The 19,335-nt window shown below is 36.1% G+C and overlaps 1 protein-coding gene across 2 annotated transcripts; it reads left to right on the top strand.

Annotated features, from left to right (window-relative positions):
* The first annotated feature begins 26 nt into the window (after window positions 1-26).
* SPAM1 (sperm adhesion molecule 1) lies at window positions 27-19,335 on the top strand. Of its 2 annotated transcripts, none has more exons than XM_072784422.1 (4): window positions 27-158; window positions 10,653-11,788; window positions 12,258-12,347; window positions 17,880-19,335. In XM_072784422.1, exons 2-4 carry the CDS (start codon window positions 10,832-10,834, stop codon window positions 18,456-18,458), a joined length of 1,626 nt encoding a protein of 541 aa, XP_072640523.1. In that variant the 5' UTR covers window positions 27-158; window positions 10,653-10,831; the 3' UTR covers window positions 18,459-19,335. The 2 variants fall into 2 exon arrangements, with proteins under 2 accessions (XP_072640523.1, XP_072640524.1); XM_072784423.1 differs by having other exon boundaries at window positions 124-241.

Consider the following 19,335-nt stretch of genomic DNA (forward strand, 5'->3'; position numbering starts at 1 on the left):
TTTCTGCTCCAGAAATTCTGATTTCCCCATTCTCTCAGAATTCCTTTTTTTCTTGAGCTCTCTCCCAGTAGGTGAGTCTTAGGGACACTCCCATCCCGTCATAAATTAGCCAGATCCTAGTTGTTCGTCACTCTGAGTTCCTGTTTCCCTTGTCTCAGGTGAGAATCATAGGGTACTTCTGCTCTCCTCTGATCTTGGTGAAGAGACAAGTACAACTGCCTGCTCTTCTCATTTTACAAGGGTAAATGTGCTCAGGCTTTTATGGAATAGTGTACGGGGGCAGAAATAACTATAAATATTAATGGATCTTTACAATGTTATTAGAAGATTGACTTTGTAGTTAAGTTTTCTTTTTGGATAGCATCTGTCACACATTTTGATATATGTGATATGTTAGATGTATTGCTTATTTTAATAACAACAGTAATGATTGTTTGTATTTGTAGACGTAATAAGCATGCTAATAGCCAAAAGAAATTTGATACTGAGAAATAATTTTGTTAACTATTGTATCTTTGAGTTTTGGTAACTGCTCTTTTTCTTTTATGAAATGGAAGCGGAGCCACCTCATTTGGCCAAACTAATATATAATCACCCAACATTATAGAGATATCTGAATCCTACATTAAAAATTTTTGCCATTATTCATTTTAAATGTTATTTATTTGCCACTTACTTATTCCACTAATCCAATATAAAGGCTGAAAACTGTCTGGATAATCACATTTGACAAGCTAGAAAAATATTTCCATCAGGCTGAGAGAAGAGTTTGAAGTCTGAGCTTGAAGAGGTTGCTTTCTTAGTGGACTCCTCCATAAGATGCCAGGAAGTAGTCACAGCCAAATTAATGCAAGGCACACTAAGGCTAGAGCCAGTCTGATCTGCTGATAGAGTCATGATCCATGAGGACTTTCTCATGTAGGTTTCCTCTCAGATCATGCTATGTGCTGATGAATGCCATTGGTAGGCACAGCAACATCATCAGATCTGGCTCCATGGAGGTATGAATTTGTTGAGTATCTCACTTCCACCAGAATAAATCCATAATGCTTTATTATTTAGAGTAAAATATATATATATATATATATATTTTTTTTTTTTTTTAATTTCCTAGGGAAGCTTTAAAACTAGCAGGCTTATGAATCATGAAATAGTCTTGGACTTTGCCTCCGTTTGTCATGCTTTTCCCTGCCCTTCACACAAAAGAGGGTGGAGGCAAGGGATAATATTATTAATAACAACAGGAACAACTTACGTTTATTTGGTATTTACTCTGTGTCAGGTATATGGTAGAAAGAAGAACTTGCCTTTACCCTGTTAGATTCTGCACCTGGAGCCTGTGAGTTGAGCTGACAAAAGACAGATTAACAGGAGAAAAATATATAGACTTTAACATTTTTACAGGCACATGGAAGCTGTTATGGTAGTTTAGTCATTTATGGACATTAAAGAGTCTTCAAAGGGATCAGAATTCTATACTGGGTGCTGAAGAGATTAAATTATTGAGATTTGAGAACTTGACTAAGGCCCACTCAATAAGAAAGGGCTTGTTCTCGATATTGAAAACCCAGGTGCATCAGACTCCAAGGCTTCTGCCATCTGAGTGGCTTGAACTGTTCCACGGTAAAAAATACATTTTATGTTATGACCAAGGGGACAAATTTGTAAATATATAACTGACACATATGGTTCATAAAATAATATGTTTTACTGCATGTGATGATTGGTATTCTCTTGCTTCCAATTCTGTCCTGCCCTGTTCTATCCTAGCTTAGCCATTCCACTGTATGATAATTGATTTCACTTCTTTTTTAAAAAGTGCTCATTACAATCAGTTAAATCAGTTTTATGCCTCACCAATAGTCCATGGTCTGAACTTTAGGGGAAAAAAATCCTAGGAATAGGCCTATCGAACATCACTTTCTTGGATAATCAGTAGTTCACAACTACTCTCCATTTTTGCCCAAAATGCATCTAAAATACTGGGATGATGTTTAGCCCTTGCTCTGCAGTGCTCTTTTTCCTTGAACTAGAAGCATGTGATCTCCTTGGAGGTCAAACAGCAGCAACCTCCCAAACTGTAGGTGAAGATAAGGGGGCACTTTGACTGTAAATACAACTTTTACTGAGTTTCTACAATTTGAAGTAAATTTTGCAGCTATGATTCTTCCTCTTCCTTTCTGCCTTTTTCACTGACCACAATCTTTATTTTTTTAATTTTAAAATATTTTACTTATTTATTCATGAGAGACACAGAGAGAGAGAGAGAGGCAGAGACACAGACAGAGGGAGAAACAGGCTCCATGCAGGGAGCCCGACGTGGGACTCGATCCTGGGTCTCCAGGATCACGCCCTGGGCTGAAGGCGGCACTAAACCGCTGAACCACCAGGACTGCCCACTGACCACAATCTTTAAAGGATAGTTAGAGTCAGGCTATTTCCCCCAAACTTGTCCATATCATCTAAAAATTTCAGTATCTGCAGTAAACATTTCTTTGGTGTTCTTGGACTAGGAATTCACAATCCCTAATTTTTTTTTAGAGGTAGTCCTAGTCTAATTACATATTTTGACTTTTCCAATTGCTAGAAGTCAAAAACAACTGACACCTTGCACCTTACTTTAGATGTCATTCTTATAGTCTGGGATAAATGCAAATGAACCATCACAAGGAAGATTTCATAATATAAATAGTGCACTCTATATTTGTATAGCTTCTTGTAAAAAATACTTCATAGGTATCATTTCACATATTATCCCCGCATCCCTGCGAGTGAGATTGATCCAGGTACCACCAATATATTTCTAAAGAGTTAATACCTAAAGATTGAATAATTTGAATCTTCCAGCTATCCAGTGCTTATCCCATCAAGTGCCCTCCTTAGCGCCCTTCTCCCAGTTACTCCCCCCACTCTCCTCCCCTTCTGCCACTCTGTTTGTTTCCCAGAATTAGGATTCTCTTATGGTTTGTCTTTCTCTCTAATTTTAACCCACTCAAGATCTGAGCTCCTTAATCCCTTTAGCTGTGAGTGTCTCCATCCTTCAGGTCCCACTGGCAGATGGAAGACTCAGTTAAGATAGAGAGAAAAAAATTAAAAGTGAATGTATGAAGAGGAGAGAAGAGTCAACTGCCAAAAGAGACACCACTAAATGTTACTAGTGATACTCTGTGGCATATTTGTTCTACTCTTGAGCTATAGCACATCATTAATTGGACAGAATGGTAGCAGTTGGGGACCATCCTGAGAGGATGGGATTAGACTTGAATTAGTAATATTAAAAATCCCTGCTAATTATAATCTCTAGGATAAATGTTACTATTCATACCACAATGTGAGGTCAAAGTAGCCATTGTTACTTCTTTAACTCTTGTAACTCCTTATCTTGTTAATGTTTAAGATAAAATAAATTGGATTTTATCCAATAGGTAAATCTGTGCTTTGGAAGAATAATAGGAAATTAAAAATAATTTAGTGAAACTGGAAAAAAGGAAAAAAATAATTTGATCAAAGAATTAATTGATGGATAGATTCACTCATTCACCCATACAGTTGAGTACTTATGGACCTTCTACTATGTATCAGATACAGTACTGGGAACTGGGGACATAGTAGTGAGCTCATAGTTTAGTGAGAAAGATATTTGTTTCAAATGTGAATAAAAACTGTGACTGGTACTAAGAAATGAGTACAATTTTTCTGAGAGCCTGAACACATTTACACTCACCTTGGTGGCAATCAGAAATGAACACTTCAATAGTCAGATGTGTTTGGAATGGCTACACAGTGGGAGCAGTCATTGAGAGAGGTATCTCTAGGCTCAGAATAAATTTTTAATGATCCAGGGTAAAAAGACTTATACAAGACATGCAAGGCAGGATCCCATTAGAATGAAACATGTATAATTCTCATATGGAATTCATACTGCCCATAAGAAATGTCACCACAAAACTCTCCTTGTGGATTTTCATGTGGATAATTAAAGATTTGAGTTTTATTTTACTTTAGATCCTGGCTAAAAAGCTGGCCTAGACTGAATTATCACACATTCCTCAGAAGTGGAGAAAAAGATGAATAGCTTGGGAAGACATTTGCTTGCTTGAAACTTCAACCATAGTTTTGCTTTCACAAAATGTGCATTCTTAAGGTAGACTGTAGAACATGTATTTTTAGGAAGAAAGGTATCAAATCACTTAAAACTCTGACAAGATTTTTGAACCAGTCTTCTTCTCAAGAAAAAAAAAAAAATCAGTCTGCATCCTAAGAGCCTAGTATCTCTATAGGCACCAAATATCGTAAATTGATAAGAAGTAAAACACCTTGTACTGTCTTTGAAATTGAGCTCATATGTTTTTCTTCAATGACATTTATCTTCAGCATTTGCAAATGTGCTTAATCACATTTGATGCAATTGGATCCCTATTGCCTTTACTTTTATGAGCAAATAGGTGCTCTCTGTATTAGACTATAGTGGCCATTTGGATCTTTAATATAATCCCACATGTAGATTTAGTAACTATGACTTTAATAATTCAGAGAAATAAAACCCAAAAAGTCATCTGGCTGATCAAGGAAAGAGAATCATTAGTTTGCTAACAGAAGACCAATTGTAAACTCCTAGCTCGTGTTATAACTGGCATACCTTCGTGAATTTCATTGTGCACAGCACTGGTTATCATGGAGGTGCTTGTTACTCCTAAACTTTGACTTGAGCGGTACTAAGGCCTTTTGCCAATTTGTGCTAGGCAGCTGAGACACCGTAATTACAGAAGAACTAGGATTGGTCTCAGGTTTATGATGGGGGGATGTGGGGTTGACTGGAAGTCATTTACTTGCATTACTAAGCTCAGTCTGGGGCTTGACAAATGGCATTGCAGAAAGTAACCCCAGCGAAGCTATTGTGTTTTTAACTAGCTCAAATTTAGAGACTCCTTAAGACTTTATTCAATTATTCAAGTAGTTAGTTTTGTCATATCTGGGTGTGTCGGTGCTTCATGTTTGGCTATAGAAGACATAATTGTCTTCTGAGTAATGTTTGAACTCTGTGGCTTCTGGACGCTTTTATTTGAACATTTTCATCTTAAAGTGATGCCATAAGCCATGATTTTGAGTTTCCTGAAGTTCAGAGTACATTGGGTTCATTTACCTAATTATATTATTAACTCATCCAGGGTACACAATAGTGGGGACTGACAAAGATTCTCTATTGACCGTGACAATCAGGCTGGTTGACCTCTCTTTCTGACAAATCCTCAAATGGTGGGCTTCTGTATCCTTCCTGTAGAATCTAGTTCTGGCAGGAACCCTGGTAAGTCAGTTTAGCAAGGAGTCCCATCCTCTATATCTGGTCATCTTGGAAATCTGATTAGGTTTCCTGTCTTCCACTGTTCCCCTAGTGCTTGCCTCATCACCCTGGCCTGACTTCAGCAAGAATCCTGTTAGGTCAGCTTAGCCAAATTTTCCCTTGCCCCTGATGTTCCCTCTTAGCAATTTTCTATCCACAGACCCTCCACTTTGCTCTTTGGCTATAAAGTCCCACTTTTTCTTTTTGTATTTGGAATTGAGTTCAGTTCTACATTGCAGTCTCTTTCCCTTACTGCTCTGGTTTTTCTTTGACAGCTCTGTGGATTCTGGATGGTGTGTTTTGGTTTTTGTTCAAGCACTTTCTTTTTAAAATGTCCCTATTAGCTGTAACTTTGAGTTTACTGGAATTTAAAGTATATCAAACTCATTCATTCAATTAATGAAGTAACTCACGTATGTATCTATTGAGCATAAGTCAAGTGACTTGGAAATTTGAAAAACAGCCCTATCCTCAGATTAAGGGTATAATGTATACATTCTATTATAAGGCCTCTGGTGTCTACAGAGATATTATAGACACAGAATGTTATTACAGGCACATTCACCTTCTTTCCAAAGGAATTTTCTTCTAAGACTAGGATGAATTGTTTTCTTATTTTCAATTAAACACTCTTGCTATTGAACTATTTTGCATTTTCAAAAGCTGAAATATTAATATCTTTCACAATATATCAATATAACTTGCTTAAGGCCTCAAAATCTAGAATTCATGTTTAATAATCCTATGGTTTTCTAGCTTCTTAGATCTATGACTTTCTAATTATATCATGGCCCAACAGGACAAAATTTTATTGCATAACATCAACATGTATAAATTACATCTCTATGTTCTACTACAGCAATTAAATAAAGTTTAATTTTGGGAACTGCTTTCGAAGGATTTTATTTGTTTGGTTCTTTTTTTTTTTTTTTTTTTTAAATCTCCCCTCTCCTTTCCTACCTTAGGGGATTCAGAAAATTAGGATTTTTCTCTAACAAATGTCAAACCCGGCTTTCTTAATCACTTTGAAAATATAAATTCTTTTTAATTTTGTGAGGAGAAATTACTTTTACAGCAAATGCTGTGGACTTCCTTGAAACCAGTTCATTCTTCATCTCTATTATACTACAGAAATCTTTTGTTAATTTAACAAAATGCTTTAGCAATCAAAACAACTGCAATTAGGACTTGTTTTACCTGGGTTCTTAAAATTTGTAGCATTTTTTGTTAATATGACATCTTTACCAATCTTTTTTGCTACTATAAGGCTCTTGAATTTGCGAGGATGCAAAGCTCAAGTATACACACAGTAACATCTCAAAAGATTAAGTCTTCCCTTAATTGACTGGGCAAAGAGCTGTCTTTTCCCACCCAACACGTTGAATACTGATGAGCAATTATCTGGAGCAATTTCTGGAGCAGATCTGATATTTCAGAGGAAACTTTTACAATTCTGCCTCAGCAATAAGTTGTCTTTTTTTCTTTCTACTGCATAGTGTGATAGGGAAAATCAAATATGGGTATCTGTGAAAAAGAATGAGAAGTTCTATAATGTGCCATGTTTTTAAATCTACCTCTTTAGTGGAAATTGTTTGGCACTTAGTGGTTAGTAGTAGATATACAGATTAAGAATGAGCAACTTCTTTTTCTTTTTTTTTTTTTTAAGATTTTATTTTTAAGTAATCTCTACACCCAACATGGGACTCAAATTTACAACCCCAAGATCAAGGGTCACATACTCTAAGGACTGAGCCAGCCAGGAGCCCCAAGAATGAGCAATTTCTTTAGCCTTGAGGAGCTCCAGACTGTGCAAAAACTATCTGTGGGAGACACTGACAAAGTTAAGAATGAAGCAAAAGGAACAAAGTAGAGTAATAATAATGATAATAATAACAAAGGAAAAGGAGAAGGAAGAAGGAGTTGATGGAACGCCACCAAAAATAGTATTAACTTCTCTTGTTTAATCAAGTTTATCATCATATCCATTTCTGGCCAAGTTATTTATAAAACATCATAGCTTAATAAGAAATTTCCTACAAAAAAAAAAAAAAAAAAAAGAAAACTTGCTTGAAGGCTCTTTTCTTTCCTGAAAGCATGAATAAATTTTTGCTTTAAGAGAAGAAAATTGTACATGGATTTTTCTGCTTTGGGGACTATTATGCTGGTTTCTTACTTTAAGTTTGCTCAGAACTCAGCTGAGATCCAGTATAACTTGTAATTGGAGGTAGAAGTCAGCCTTTGAGTTGAAATTAGAGACCAAGTAATACTTCAGAAATGGAACATAGCCTACCAAATGTAATTAGTATACAAGGGTTACAAAGGTAATAAATTTGGGGCTGGCTGCTCACTTGAAGTTTTGTTTTCTTATTTTTTGATATTCAAGAATGATTCCCAAAGTATTTATGGAGGTAATCTAGATACATTAAAGTTACCTTTAGCATCCTGAGGCTAGAGGCTATTTGGTGAATATTGTAACTGTAACCTTTATCATGCTCAGTTGTTCTGAGGCCAGTAGGGTAAGTAACAGGGACCTAAGAAGTGCTGTGGAACATCTTCAACCTTGGGACTCTCCACTCTGGCCCTCCCTTCAGTCCTAATTTAGCTCTCACTAAAGTTATAATCTTGGCTTTATCAATTTTTGTACACATTTCTGAATTTCACTTTGACATTGATAATAATAATTTATATTCAAAATCTATAATAGTAAGAGGATAGTATATGAATTCAGTTCTTAATTCCATTGAGGTAATATATACATAGACTCCTTCTAGGAAATGAGAATAGCAGAAGAGTGGGTTCTGAAGACAGTCCTATGACTTGACTTCTCCATCTGTTAATTATGATTTTCTAGAAATAAAGCATTTGCAGTAGAAAAGAAGAGGCTAGAATTAAACCAAGAAATTTAGCTGTTTTGTTTGGCTTTTTCTGTCTTGATTGTCCTTACCTCAAAAATCCCAACCACAGCTCCTTTGAAAAGTAAAATGAGGGGCGCCTAGGCAGCTTAGCTGGTCAAGTGAGCAACTCATGATTTTGGCTCAGGTTGTGATCTCATGGGTCATTAGATTGAGCCTCATCAGGCTCCACTCATTCAGGAGTCTGCTTAGGATACTCTCTCTCTCTCTCTTCTTCTGCCTCTCCCACTGAGTGAGCAATTAGGCACTTGTGTGTATGCTCTCACTCTCTTCCTCTCTCTCTCTCTCTCTCTCTAAAAGAAGAAAAAAAAAGTTAAAACAAAAACACCCCGAACAAGCATCCTAATGAATAAACAATAAGAAGGTGGATGATTATATTCCTCTTCCCACTAAGGAGAAGTTGAACTTCAAATCTCTTTTGGCAAGCAAAAGGCTAGCCTTAAGTTTTATTTTTCTCCTCAGTTTTTATTTGAGAAACTATATGGTAGCTGAATGAAAGAAAATTAGAAGATCAAAAACATGTAATGGATCCTCAGGAAATATGAATATTCTTTTACATCCCTGGATATTCTTTAATTCCTTAAGCATGTGCTTATGTTTCTGTATATCTCAAAAAACTGCTTGTTTTCAGTAACATCAAGGCAAGGAGCTAGTTGGTCCCTAGTACTTTAGGCAAGCATCTTTACATGTTATTTAGCGATCTTTATAACTAGCTCTGATGCTGCACAAATTCCTTCAGGCTAAAATACTGTATTTATTTAAGCATCTCATCATTGGGTGGTGAAGTTGCTTTTAGTATTTTCTAGTCATAGATGCTACAATACATAGTGGTGAATGACACATTTTAAGTATCTATATCTATATCATTTTTATTACAAAATAATTTAGAACAAATTCTCAGATAAAACATTCCTGTTTCAAAGGTTCTAGCTAATGTGTTGTAATGATAAAATTTCTTTATAAGAGTAAGAGTTAATTAAATAAGATTTTGGATGTCTTCAAATCTTGAGCTTTTAAATTTATTCTGAGGTAAAACAATCTTTTTTTTAAGGAATGTTAATGACTTGCCAGTGCTCTAGGAAGATGTTAAAACCAACAGGCAGTGTGCCTGGGTGGCTCAGTCGATTAAGCATCTACCTTTAGCTGGGGTCATCATCCTAGGGTCCTAGGATTGAGTCCTATACTGGGCTCCCTGCTCAGCAGCAAGTTTTTATTCACCTTCTGCCCCTCGCCCCTGCTCATGCTTTCTCTCTCTCTCTCTCTCTCTTTCTCTCTCTCAAATAAATAAATACAAATCTTAAAAAAAAAAAAAAAAAAGCCAACAGGCTTCTGGCCTGGGCACCACTGAAGACAAGCTGAGTGGTTGGACCCTGAAAGGACTTCTGGGCAAATACTATTGTTAGGAATTGGGAAGATACTAAAGGCTTAGCAGGAGGACTTTAGGAAGCATTTATCCAGACAATGGGCAAGAAGGACACTTGCAAAGCAACCTAGTTGATCTAAATTGAGAACAAACGTTATACACACTACTGGAGAGATGTTAATCATATGGAATTAAGTCAGGTAAGATTTTCTAGGGAGATGAGATTCTTGTGTAAAGTCTCTAGTAGATCCTCTCAATGAGGATGCCTTTCTAGATGCTAACCCAGGTCTGCCCCCAATTCTGTGCCCCAAGACTTTGTCTAAAGATGTATTAAGAAGAGATACTTTGTTTCATAAAAATATTTACATATTTTTTGTGCCTATACATAAGTTTTGTGTACGTATATATAGAGATACAGATATCTATAAGTATAGTGCATATTTTACTTATCTTTTACTCCATTACTTTGAGATATGATGGAGCACTATTCCAAATAACACTTAAACTTGTTCCTCAGTAGGAGATTTGGGTTAATTCAATAGTTTTGAACACACTTTTGATATATTACGTCTGGTAGAAGTGACTTTTGCTTCCTCCTCTAGGTGCCCCCCTTCAAAAAAAAAAAGATGAAATCTCATAATTCTATGATAGGTTATTTTCAATTTTTGGCATGCTACTATAAAATGGTCTTTCAAGTAATAACAAACAAAAACGAGAGGTTCAACTGGAATTTTATTTAACAGGTCATTGGCGCAGCATCCTACAGAAGCAGAAAGGAAAAGGGAAAAAATAGCCACATTCACCTCTCTGTAGTCTCAGTAATGATTTGGAAAGATGAGACAAATGTTAGCTATAACATGATTTGTATCACACAGAGGGGAAAATAATTTTATTGATTCAAACACAGGAGTTCTCCAGCTTTAAAAATTGAATTTAACTCCTACACTTAAAGTTGAAAACTTGGTAAAGTTTAAAGTCTTGATACAGAAACATAGTGTAACAATATATTCTATTTATTATTTTTTTCCACTTACAGATGAAGCAACTTGCAAAATATTCTTGAAACATGAAGTAAGAAGAATAATATTTAAAAGTAACACGATCGTTATACCTCTTTATCTATCAAAGTGGCCTCATTCCACTATCTCTCTTCTGTGCATGAAATATTGGATAAGCCAAAGCGGGAAGAAATCTTCATAGTCATTAATCTTTGCAATGGGAGTTCTCAGGTTCCAGAATATCTTCTTTAGGAGCTTTTTGGGGTCCAGTGGAACAACCCAAGCACTGTTCATCTTCCTTCTGATTCCATGTTGCTTGACTCAAGAGTTCAGAGCACCCCCTTTCATCCCAGGTGTTTCTTTCCTCTGGGGCTGGAATGCCCCCACTGAACTTTGTGCTAAAAGGTTTAATGTGCAGCTAGATCTGAATCTTTTCTCTCTGATAGGAAGCCCTCTAAAAGGCGTCATAGGACAAGGCATTGCATTATTTTATTCTGACAGACTGGGCTACTATCCCCACATAAATAAAACGACTGGCAAAATTGTGAATGGAGGAATCCCCCAATTGGGATCCTTAAAAAAGCACTTGGACAAAGCCAAGAAAGATATTTCCCATTACATAGAAACAGACAGCGTGGGCTTGGCTGTCATTGACTGGGACTGCTGGAGGCCTAACTGGGAAAGAAACTGGAGACCTAAACATATATACAAGGAACAGTCTATTGACTTGGCTCAGCAACAACATATACACCTTAATCTCACAGAGGTCACCAAGATAGCCAAGGCAGATTTTGAAAAGGCAGGAAAATGTTTCATGCAAGAGACTTTAAAGTTGGGAAAGTTCCTTCGGCCAAACTATTTATGGGGTTTCTATCTTTATCCTGATTGCTACAATTATAATTATAAAAGTCCCAATTACAATGGAAGTTGCTTTGATATAGAACAGAGAAGAAATGATGAGATCAACTGGTTGTGGAAGGAAAGCACAGCCCTTTTCCCATCCATTTATTTGAACAGCAAATTAAAATCTTCTCCATTCGCTGCTCTTTATGTCCGCAATCGTGTTTTGGAAGCCATTAGGGTTTCTAAAGTAAAAAATGTTAAACATCCACTTCCGATCTTTGTATATGCCCGTCCAGTTTTTACTGATGTGTTGTTGAAATATCTTACAGAGGTGAGTAAATCAAGGCATGAGGCCTATGAACTAGTGTCCACAAAAGGTGTTTAGTGGAATCCAACATCATTTTCAAAGGGAGTGAGATTTAGCTTTTAATATCCTTTAGGAATATTCACATTGGTGACTGTACACTGTTATACGCATATGAAAAAGAATATATTTCATTTTAATGTAATCATATAATATCTTAAGAACAATAAAAAACTAGGTAGAGTAGACAATATAGTAACTCAGTTCCTTTTTTTGCTTTCATGGGTTTTGCTCTTTTATCAATAGAAGCAATTAAAACAATAACAGAAAAATCTGTAATTTGTTATAGTAGCATAGTGGTGGCAACAAGGATAGAAATAAATAGTGGGGAAGACTTAAATTATTATTGTTGAGCCAGAATTCTTAGCTTTGGTGTTATTTTGTTATGCATAGTATTTCTATTTTATTTGTTAACTCTTTTTGTCACATTCGCCAGGAGGATCTTGTGAATACAATCGGTGAATCAGTTTCTCTAGGTGTCTCTGGAATGGTAATGTGGGGAAGCCTCAATTTAACCCAAAATGTGGTAAGTTGAATTGATAGGAAATAGATGAAAACATTTCCACTTTTAATGTGTTTGAGGATTGTTGTGAGTACTGAATAATAAAATAAGTACTATGCTTGGCACATAGTGGTAGGTGCTTAATTAATACTGGTTGCATTAAACTATCCTTCCTTTGTGTGGTTATGTTATAAGGCAGAAAATTTTGTACCTGTTATCCAATGAGGAAACAGAAATTCAGTGAAATTGACTGAAATTCTCTAGGCTATCTGGCTAGTAAGTGGCAAAAAACAGGACTACAACCTCAGTTTTCTGACACGATGTTTGTTTTTTTGTGATATGTCTCATCTTAAAAAGCCTATGAACTAGCCAATGAAAGAATAGTCAATTCTTTTATTCATTCAATTACTATTTATTAAGCACTTACTTTACTTATTCATTTAGTTATTCAGTGGAAGTTTATTACAAGGGCCAGCAATGATGGCCATGGGCCAAATCTGACCTACTTGCTTTTGTACAGCTCATGGGCTAAGAATGATTTTACCTTTTTAAATAGATGAGGAAAAGCCCCAAAATGATAGTATTTAAAATACGTGAGAATTCTGTAAGATTTAAATTTCAGCGTCTATTAGTAAAGTTCTATTGGAGTATAGGCATGCTCCTTAGTTTCAGTGTCTATGGCTGCTTTTGCAGTATAAAGAAATAATTGAATAGTTATGGCAGAGACTGTATCATTCAAAACCCCAAAATATTTACTGTCTGCCCCTTTACAGAAAATGTTTGCTGACACTCGGTTTATTGAACATCTCTTTTGATTAAGTGCCAGATAATTCTGTAAGTGCTAAAAAATGTAGCAGTGAACAAAGCAAAGTCCCATCACCATGAAGCTCCATCTTTACAAGTGGAAATGCAACATATACGGATAGGATATATTAGGTAGTGATAAGTGCAATAGAGAGCAATGAAGCAGTGTAGGCAGGATAAAGAGAGATAAAATGGTGATACTTAAGATAGGGCAGTCACAGAAGGCCTCTCTGATGAGGTGCTGTTGGAACAGAGACCTGATGGAAATCAGGGACCAAGATGATAAGTGCAATAGCCTTCAGGCTGGAATGTGCTTGTCAAGAAAGACCGAGGAGGTCAGCATGACTGGAATACAGTAAGCAAGGAAGACAGGGGTAAGAGGTGTGGTCTGCAAGAAGACAGAGGGTCAGATGTAGGACTTCATGGGCCACCAGGGGGCTTTCACTCTGACATGGAAGGCCACGAGGAGATCTGAGAGGAAGAGTTGCAATCTCAAACATTTCTTATTTAGCTGAGCTGAAGATCCCTGGTGGAGGGGCAAGAGCAGAAGCAGGAAGAGAAAGCAGTTGATGGTTTAGACCATAGGTGCTGGTATGTGAATATAACCCAAAAGTAGAACTGAGAGGACTGACTGAGGGATTGGATGAGTAGGTTGGATAAAAGAAGTGTTTAAGATGACTGAGGCTTTTGGTTTGAAGGGCTTGCCTCTGAGATGGGAAAGACTTTAGGAGAAATGGTTTGGTGGGGTTGGGCAGGGAGGAAGCAAAAAGAGCCAGGCAGGAGTGGGGAAGGGGTGAATAGGCAACTGGGAATTTTTTGAAATATTACTAAATTGTTCAAAATTTCTCTAAGGGAGATGAAAAGGAATGCTTCTTTATTTTCCACAGGTTATATTTAGTATTATCTATTTTAAGTAAAATTTTGAATAAAACTTGTTTTGTTAGGGAAAAAATGGTAATTTTTTTTCTGTATAGATGACTTGCTTTTATTTTCACATAATGCACTTTCTTTAGCTCAAAAAGATTTTAAGTATCACCCCCTAGTCCTTTCCCTCTTCCTTCATTTTCTTCCTTGTTTAGTTCTCTATAACAGGTCTTTCTTCCTCACCTCTTCAATCTTCTTGATTCAAACAAGAGTAAAGCTGTTACATGGCCACTACTGAATTGGAGCTCCACTTTTGCTTCTCTAACAGATGTGGAAATACTAGTGAGTTAGGTGCCATTGAGAATATCCTATGAAGCTCATGGTCCAGGGGTCTTATCCTAGGACCTATAGAGAAGACACTTCATACAACACTCTAAGACCAGAAGAGACCTTTTGTCTCTTGTCCTTCAATAGACTCATTGTATTGTTAACTCATTTCTAAAAGTACTCAGCAGTAGTCCTCATTATGAGATTCTTCCAAGTAATCTGAGTCCTACTACTTATTGGTAGAACTCTATTATCTCTGGCTTGATCACCAATAAAGAGAAATAACATAAAATAGAAGTTAGGAGAAAGGGATATGTCCCTTTTGCAAAATCTTTCATGTCAGAAAATCAATTAAAAATTATAATTCTCCTGAATATATTCCTGATTATCATTCACTGTTTCTCAAATATGTAAACACTCTTCTCAAGGGTCTTGTAATTCTTTAATGGAATAATTTTAAATTCTCCATACTACTTCCTTTTTTATTTTTTTCCAGAACTGAGAACTCCACCCTTATTCTGATGAGGAATGAATCAGGCATTCCCCAATTAGTAGTATGGTGTGACATACTATTTCATTGTCACATATGGTCTTTCTTTTGCACTTTAATCTTAAATTTACCTTCTTCTCTCATTACTCTCAGATAATCTTTAGCATTGTTCATGCAGGGACAGTTCTTCAATTTAAATATGGCTATTGTCTACCTAATGACACTATCTTGAAATTGCCCCCTGTGGCCTCTGTTTTATATATTTCTGCTACTTTTGAATGCTAGTTCTATCATTGCTTCCCCCTTTTTCTATGTCATTTGTAATCAATAGAATCATGGATTACTCATCTTATTTCCTCTGATTCGTTGACAACTTGAGAAGCTGGTAACTACAGGTTTAAAGACTGAAATTGACTTAAAACAATGGTTATCCAATGTAAGCAAACTATTTACACCCATTCCATTTTATTAGATCCATTGATGTGACAAGCAGCTTCTACTGGTCCCAGCTCATGAGACCTGATTGTTGAATATTTGGAAATTTTGTGAGCTGGTTGTTAAACACAACCATTATTAAAACTTAAATTACAAAAACTTAGAATGGAATAAATACTGTTAAAAACAGAAGTAATAAATACTCAAAATGTATTCGTTATGTACTTTACTACTATCCATAATCTTGAGGTTATGTATATCTAGTGTATCTATATAAGTGGAAATAGTATGTAATGATGTGCTTCTCCGTACCACACTACCATTATGCGTTCTTGATTCCCAATCACTCAGTGATGTTAAGTTGACAGCTTAAAATTGACCATGGCAGATGTATTTGCACAATGGATATTGACAAACATTGTAAACCAGGCCTTATCTTTAAGAAAGCCAGTTTCATATCCTTCCAAAGACTACATCTTGTATAGGCTAATCATTCTCAAACCATACTCATCCTTTACTCCTCTTTCTGCCCAGCTCTTGTCCCTGTGGTCACCCAGATTGTCATCTGAACTTCGTATAAATTCTCATATTGTGGCCCTGGGGATACACTGTTGAAGAATATTGACAAAGTCTCTGCAGTCATGGAGTTTATATTAATATTGGCTGGATAGAAAAAAATAAACAAGAGAAATATTTGATGTGATAAGTACTGTGCAGAGAATTAAAATAGAAAGATGTGAGAAAGTAGATAGGAAAGGTGTCTGAGGTTTAATTAAAGCTGCAGTCTGAATGACAAGGTAAAGTGACTATGTTAAAAATTAGAGGAAAGAACATTCCAAGCAGGGAAACAAGTAAGTGCAGTTTGAAATGAACTTGCCATGCTTAAGAAACAACTACTAGGCATAGTGGGTAAGGGAGGGGTGTTCAAGAGGAAGGAAGGGTTACCTCACATGAGGCTGTATTAAAATCAGGAGAAATGGAATTTTGTTATAAACACTATGTAAAACTAGGATTAAGAAGAGGTTTTCGGGATGCCTGGGTGGCTCATTGGTTGAGCGTCTGCCTTCGGCTCAGGGCGTGATCCCAGGACTCTGGGATAGTTCTGTAGTTTAGAAGTCTGGCATGGGTCTTATTGGGCTAAAATAAAAATGTTGGTAGGGTTGCATTCCTTTCCACGGGATGATCTTCTCTTACCTATTTGGGTTGTTGGTAGAATTCATTTCCTTGTGGTGGTAGCAACAAGATGTCTGTTTTCTGGCAGGCTATGGCTAAGGTCATTTCTGCTTCTAGAGGTCACTGCATTCTTTAGTTCTTGGCCCTCCCTTCTAGCTTCAAAGCCAGCAATGCTAGATTGAGTCTCCTTTACCTTTGAATTTGTTATCTTTCTTCCATCTCATTTTTTTTTTTTAAATCCCAGCCAGAAAAGTTTCTACATTTCTAAAGGACTCACAAGATTAGGTTGAGCCCAGCCAGATAACTCAAGATAATCTCTCCATCTGAAGATCCATACTCTTATCTGTAATAATATGTGTAATATTCTTTTTGCCATGCAAGGTAGCATAGTCATGGGTTCTGGGGCATTAGGGAATGGACATTCTCGGAAGGCCCTATTCTTCTTACCATCAATGGTGTCACCTCAAGGAATATAACGAGATAGATTCAAGTGTAAGCTGCCAAGATTCCTCTACTTGCCTTCTGATCTACTACCACCTTCCTCTGGTTTGCTGGAGGATTAGCACAGCCATCTCACTCAATGGAACTATGGATTATGAAAGAAAGGGAGTGACTATCTTCTGTGTTGTTAAAAAGACAGCATCCCAGTTTTAGAATGCACCAGTATTGAGATGAATCATTTTAGTTATTCATCACTCAAGCTTTGCCGAATAAGTACATTTGTAAAAGAGTTGTCATAATTCACCCATGACTTAAACTATACATAACATTTAACATAAAGGATACTCAGTTGAACCTGTGTAGTTATTTTGAGCTAGAAGTTGAGAAATCTTTCTCACGCTGTTTAAACTTATCCTACAAAATGATTCTTATTACCTTAATTTATAATTTCTTGAGGGCTAGCCAATGGTATGCTGGGCCCTGTGCTATAAACACTTTTATATACATTGTATCTTTTCATCTCACAACAACCCTATGAGGTAAGTGCTATAATTATCCATATTTTACAAATGATGAAACTGAAGCATAACCAAGTTAATTGACTTGCCCAAGGTTACCCAGATAGGAAACTAAGACTCAGAAAGCTTGTGAGATTCCCAAGGGTCACACAGCTAGTCATCAATGGAACTGTGACCAATCTGTGTGCAGATGGGCCCCAGAGACCATTCTCTAACCACTGTATCATTCTGTCTTATTAGTTTATGAGTTATTGAAGAAGCCCAAGGCTAGGTTGAAATTAAGGTTCAACTGGTCAATTATTCAGTGGCATGAAATGACATGTGAAACTTACTTACAAATGTTACAAAAACAGAATAATCTTGCTAGATAAATTTTAAAAAGGTAAACTGTTTCCTATCTCTTGCTGGGTTCTGTTTTATCATGCTTCCTTAGAAATTGCATATCATAGTGAATTAATTCACATACTTGTCTCTTGATATTCTAACCTTCTTATACTCTTACAGCAAATTTGCACAGAGCTAGACGCTTACATAAAGAATAAGCTGAATCCTTACATAATCAACGTCACTCTAGCAGCCAAAATGTGTAGCCAAGTGCTTTGCCAGGATCAAGGAGTGTGTATAAGGAAACATTGGAATTCAAATGACTATCTTCACCTGAACCCAGTGAATTTTGCTATTCAACTTGAGAGAAGTGGAAGATACACAGTACAAGGGAAACCCACACTTGAAGACCTGCAGCTATTTTCCAAAAAATTTTATTGCGCTTGTTATGCTAATACACAGTGTAAAGAAAGAGTCGACCTGACTGACATTCATACTGTTAAAGTATGCGTGGGTGAAGATGTTTGTATAGATGTCTATCTAAACTCAGTACCCAGTGGTCACCCCTCTGACTGGAAGGGGAAATATGTCACTTCCAGCAATATCTTCTCTGCCATGCCACCACCGGCTACAGGGCCTCCATGTGTTCCTGGTAGAGATCTCAACAGGTGCCTCAAAGCCAGATTTATAGTAGAAGATAACTCCAAAACCACTCAAACGGGCTATCAGAGTATACATATTAAAAATAAGAAACAATAAACCTATTCAAGTATAAGTTGTGTTTATTAAATTTTCTAATTACATTGTTTTAATATCTTTTGCATTTCTATATTTAATAGTTTAGCTAGCTTAGATTTTTCTTAGGCAAGTAATAATAACTATACACTTGAAGATTTATTTTTGAGATGTGAATCAAAACTCATGGCTGAGATAGTATTTTGATTTTTGAGCACAGATTGCATTTTCATGATCAAATTGAATTTGAGATGATTATTAATTGATACACAAAAGATGTTGGCTAGGACTTTTAATTTTCAAAATTGTAGTCAAGAAAGTGTTACTCTTCTGAGTAATGAAATGAAATAGTAATGAATGAATGAATAGTAATGAAATCTATTGATACTACATTTTGCTTTTGAAAATCAAATAGAATATTATTAATATTGCATAGAATTAGTTTCGTAAGATGATATCTAATTTTGTATTTTTTCATTGCCATGAGCCTTTAGCAAATATCTCACATGCCATGAGGTATATACAGAACTAATAGGTATCTGCTATATTCTTGGTTTTATCTATAAAAGACTGATTGTAAGGTCTATAACACTTAGAGATCTAGTTTTCTTCTGAGAAAAGTAAAGATTTAAATAATTCTAGTTTACTGCAAATGAATGTCCTTATAAGTAGTTCTTAATTTGCAACAAAAACATCATGAAATTATTATGGTAATAAAGCTTATCTTTTAAAATATAATATCCCAAGTGTACCTGTCTGGCTGAGTACAGAACTATAGGTTTCAGGGATTTCATCTTGATAATTCAAGTTATGTTTTATAAAAAGGTAACCTTTAAAAAGTGATTAGCCTGTCAACCCTGTACATGGTTTAAAGGTATTCCAAATAAATATTAAAAAAATA

The sequence above is a fragment of the Canis lupus genome, chromosome 18 (assembly GCF_048164855.1).
Source record: "Canis lupus baileyi chromosome 18, mCanLup2.hap1, whole genome shotgun sequence".
NCBI classification, from domain to species: domain Eukaryota; kingdom Metazoa; phylum Chordata; class Mammalia; order Carnivora; family Canidae; genus Canis; species Canis lupus.

Excerpts from the sequence above, each read along its gene's own strand:
- SPAM1 (XM_072784422.1), top strand. The coding sequence starts at position 10,832 with ATGGGAGTTCTCAGGTTCCAGAATATCTTCTTTAGGAGCTTTTTGGGG. Across the intron at positions 11,789-12,257 it reads TGTTGAAATATCTTACAGAG|GAGGATCTTGTGAATACAAT; the intron begins GTGAGTAAATCA and ends CACATTCGCCAG. Across the intron at positions 12,348-17,879 it reads TCAATTTAACCCAAAATGTG|CAAATTTGCACAGAGCTAGA; the intron begins GTAAGTTGAATT and ends ATACTCTTACAG.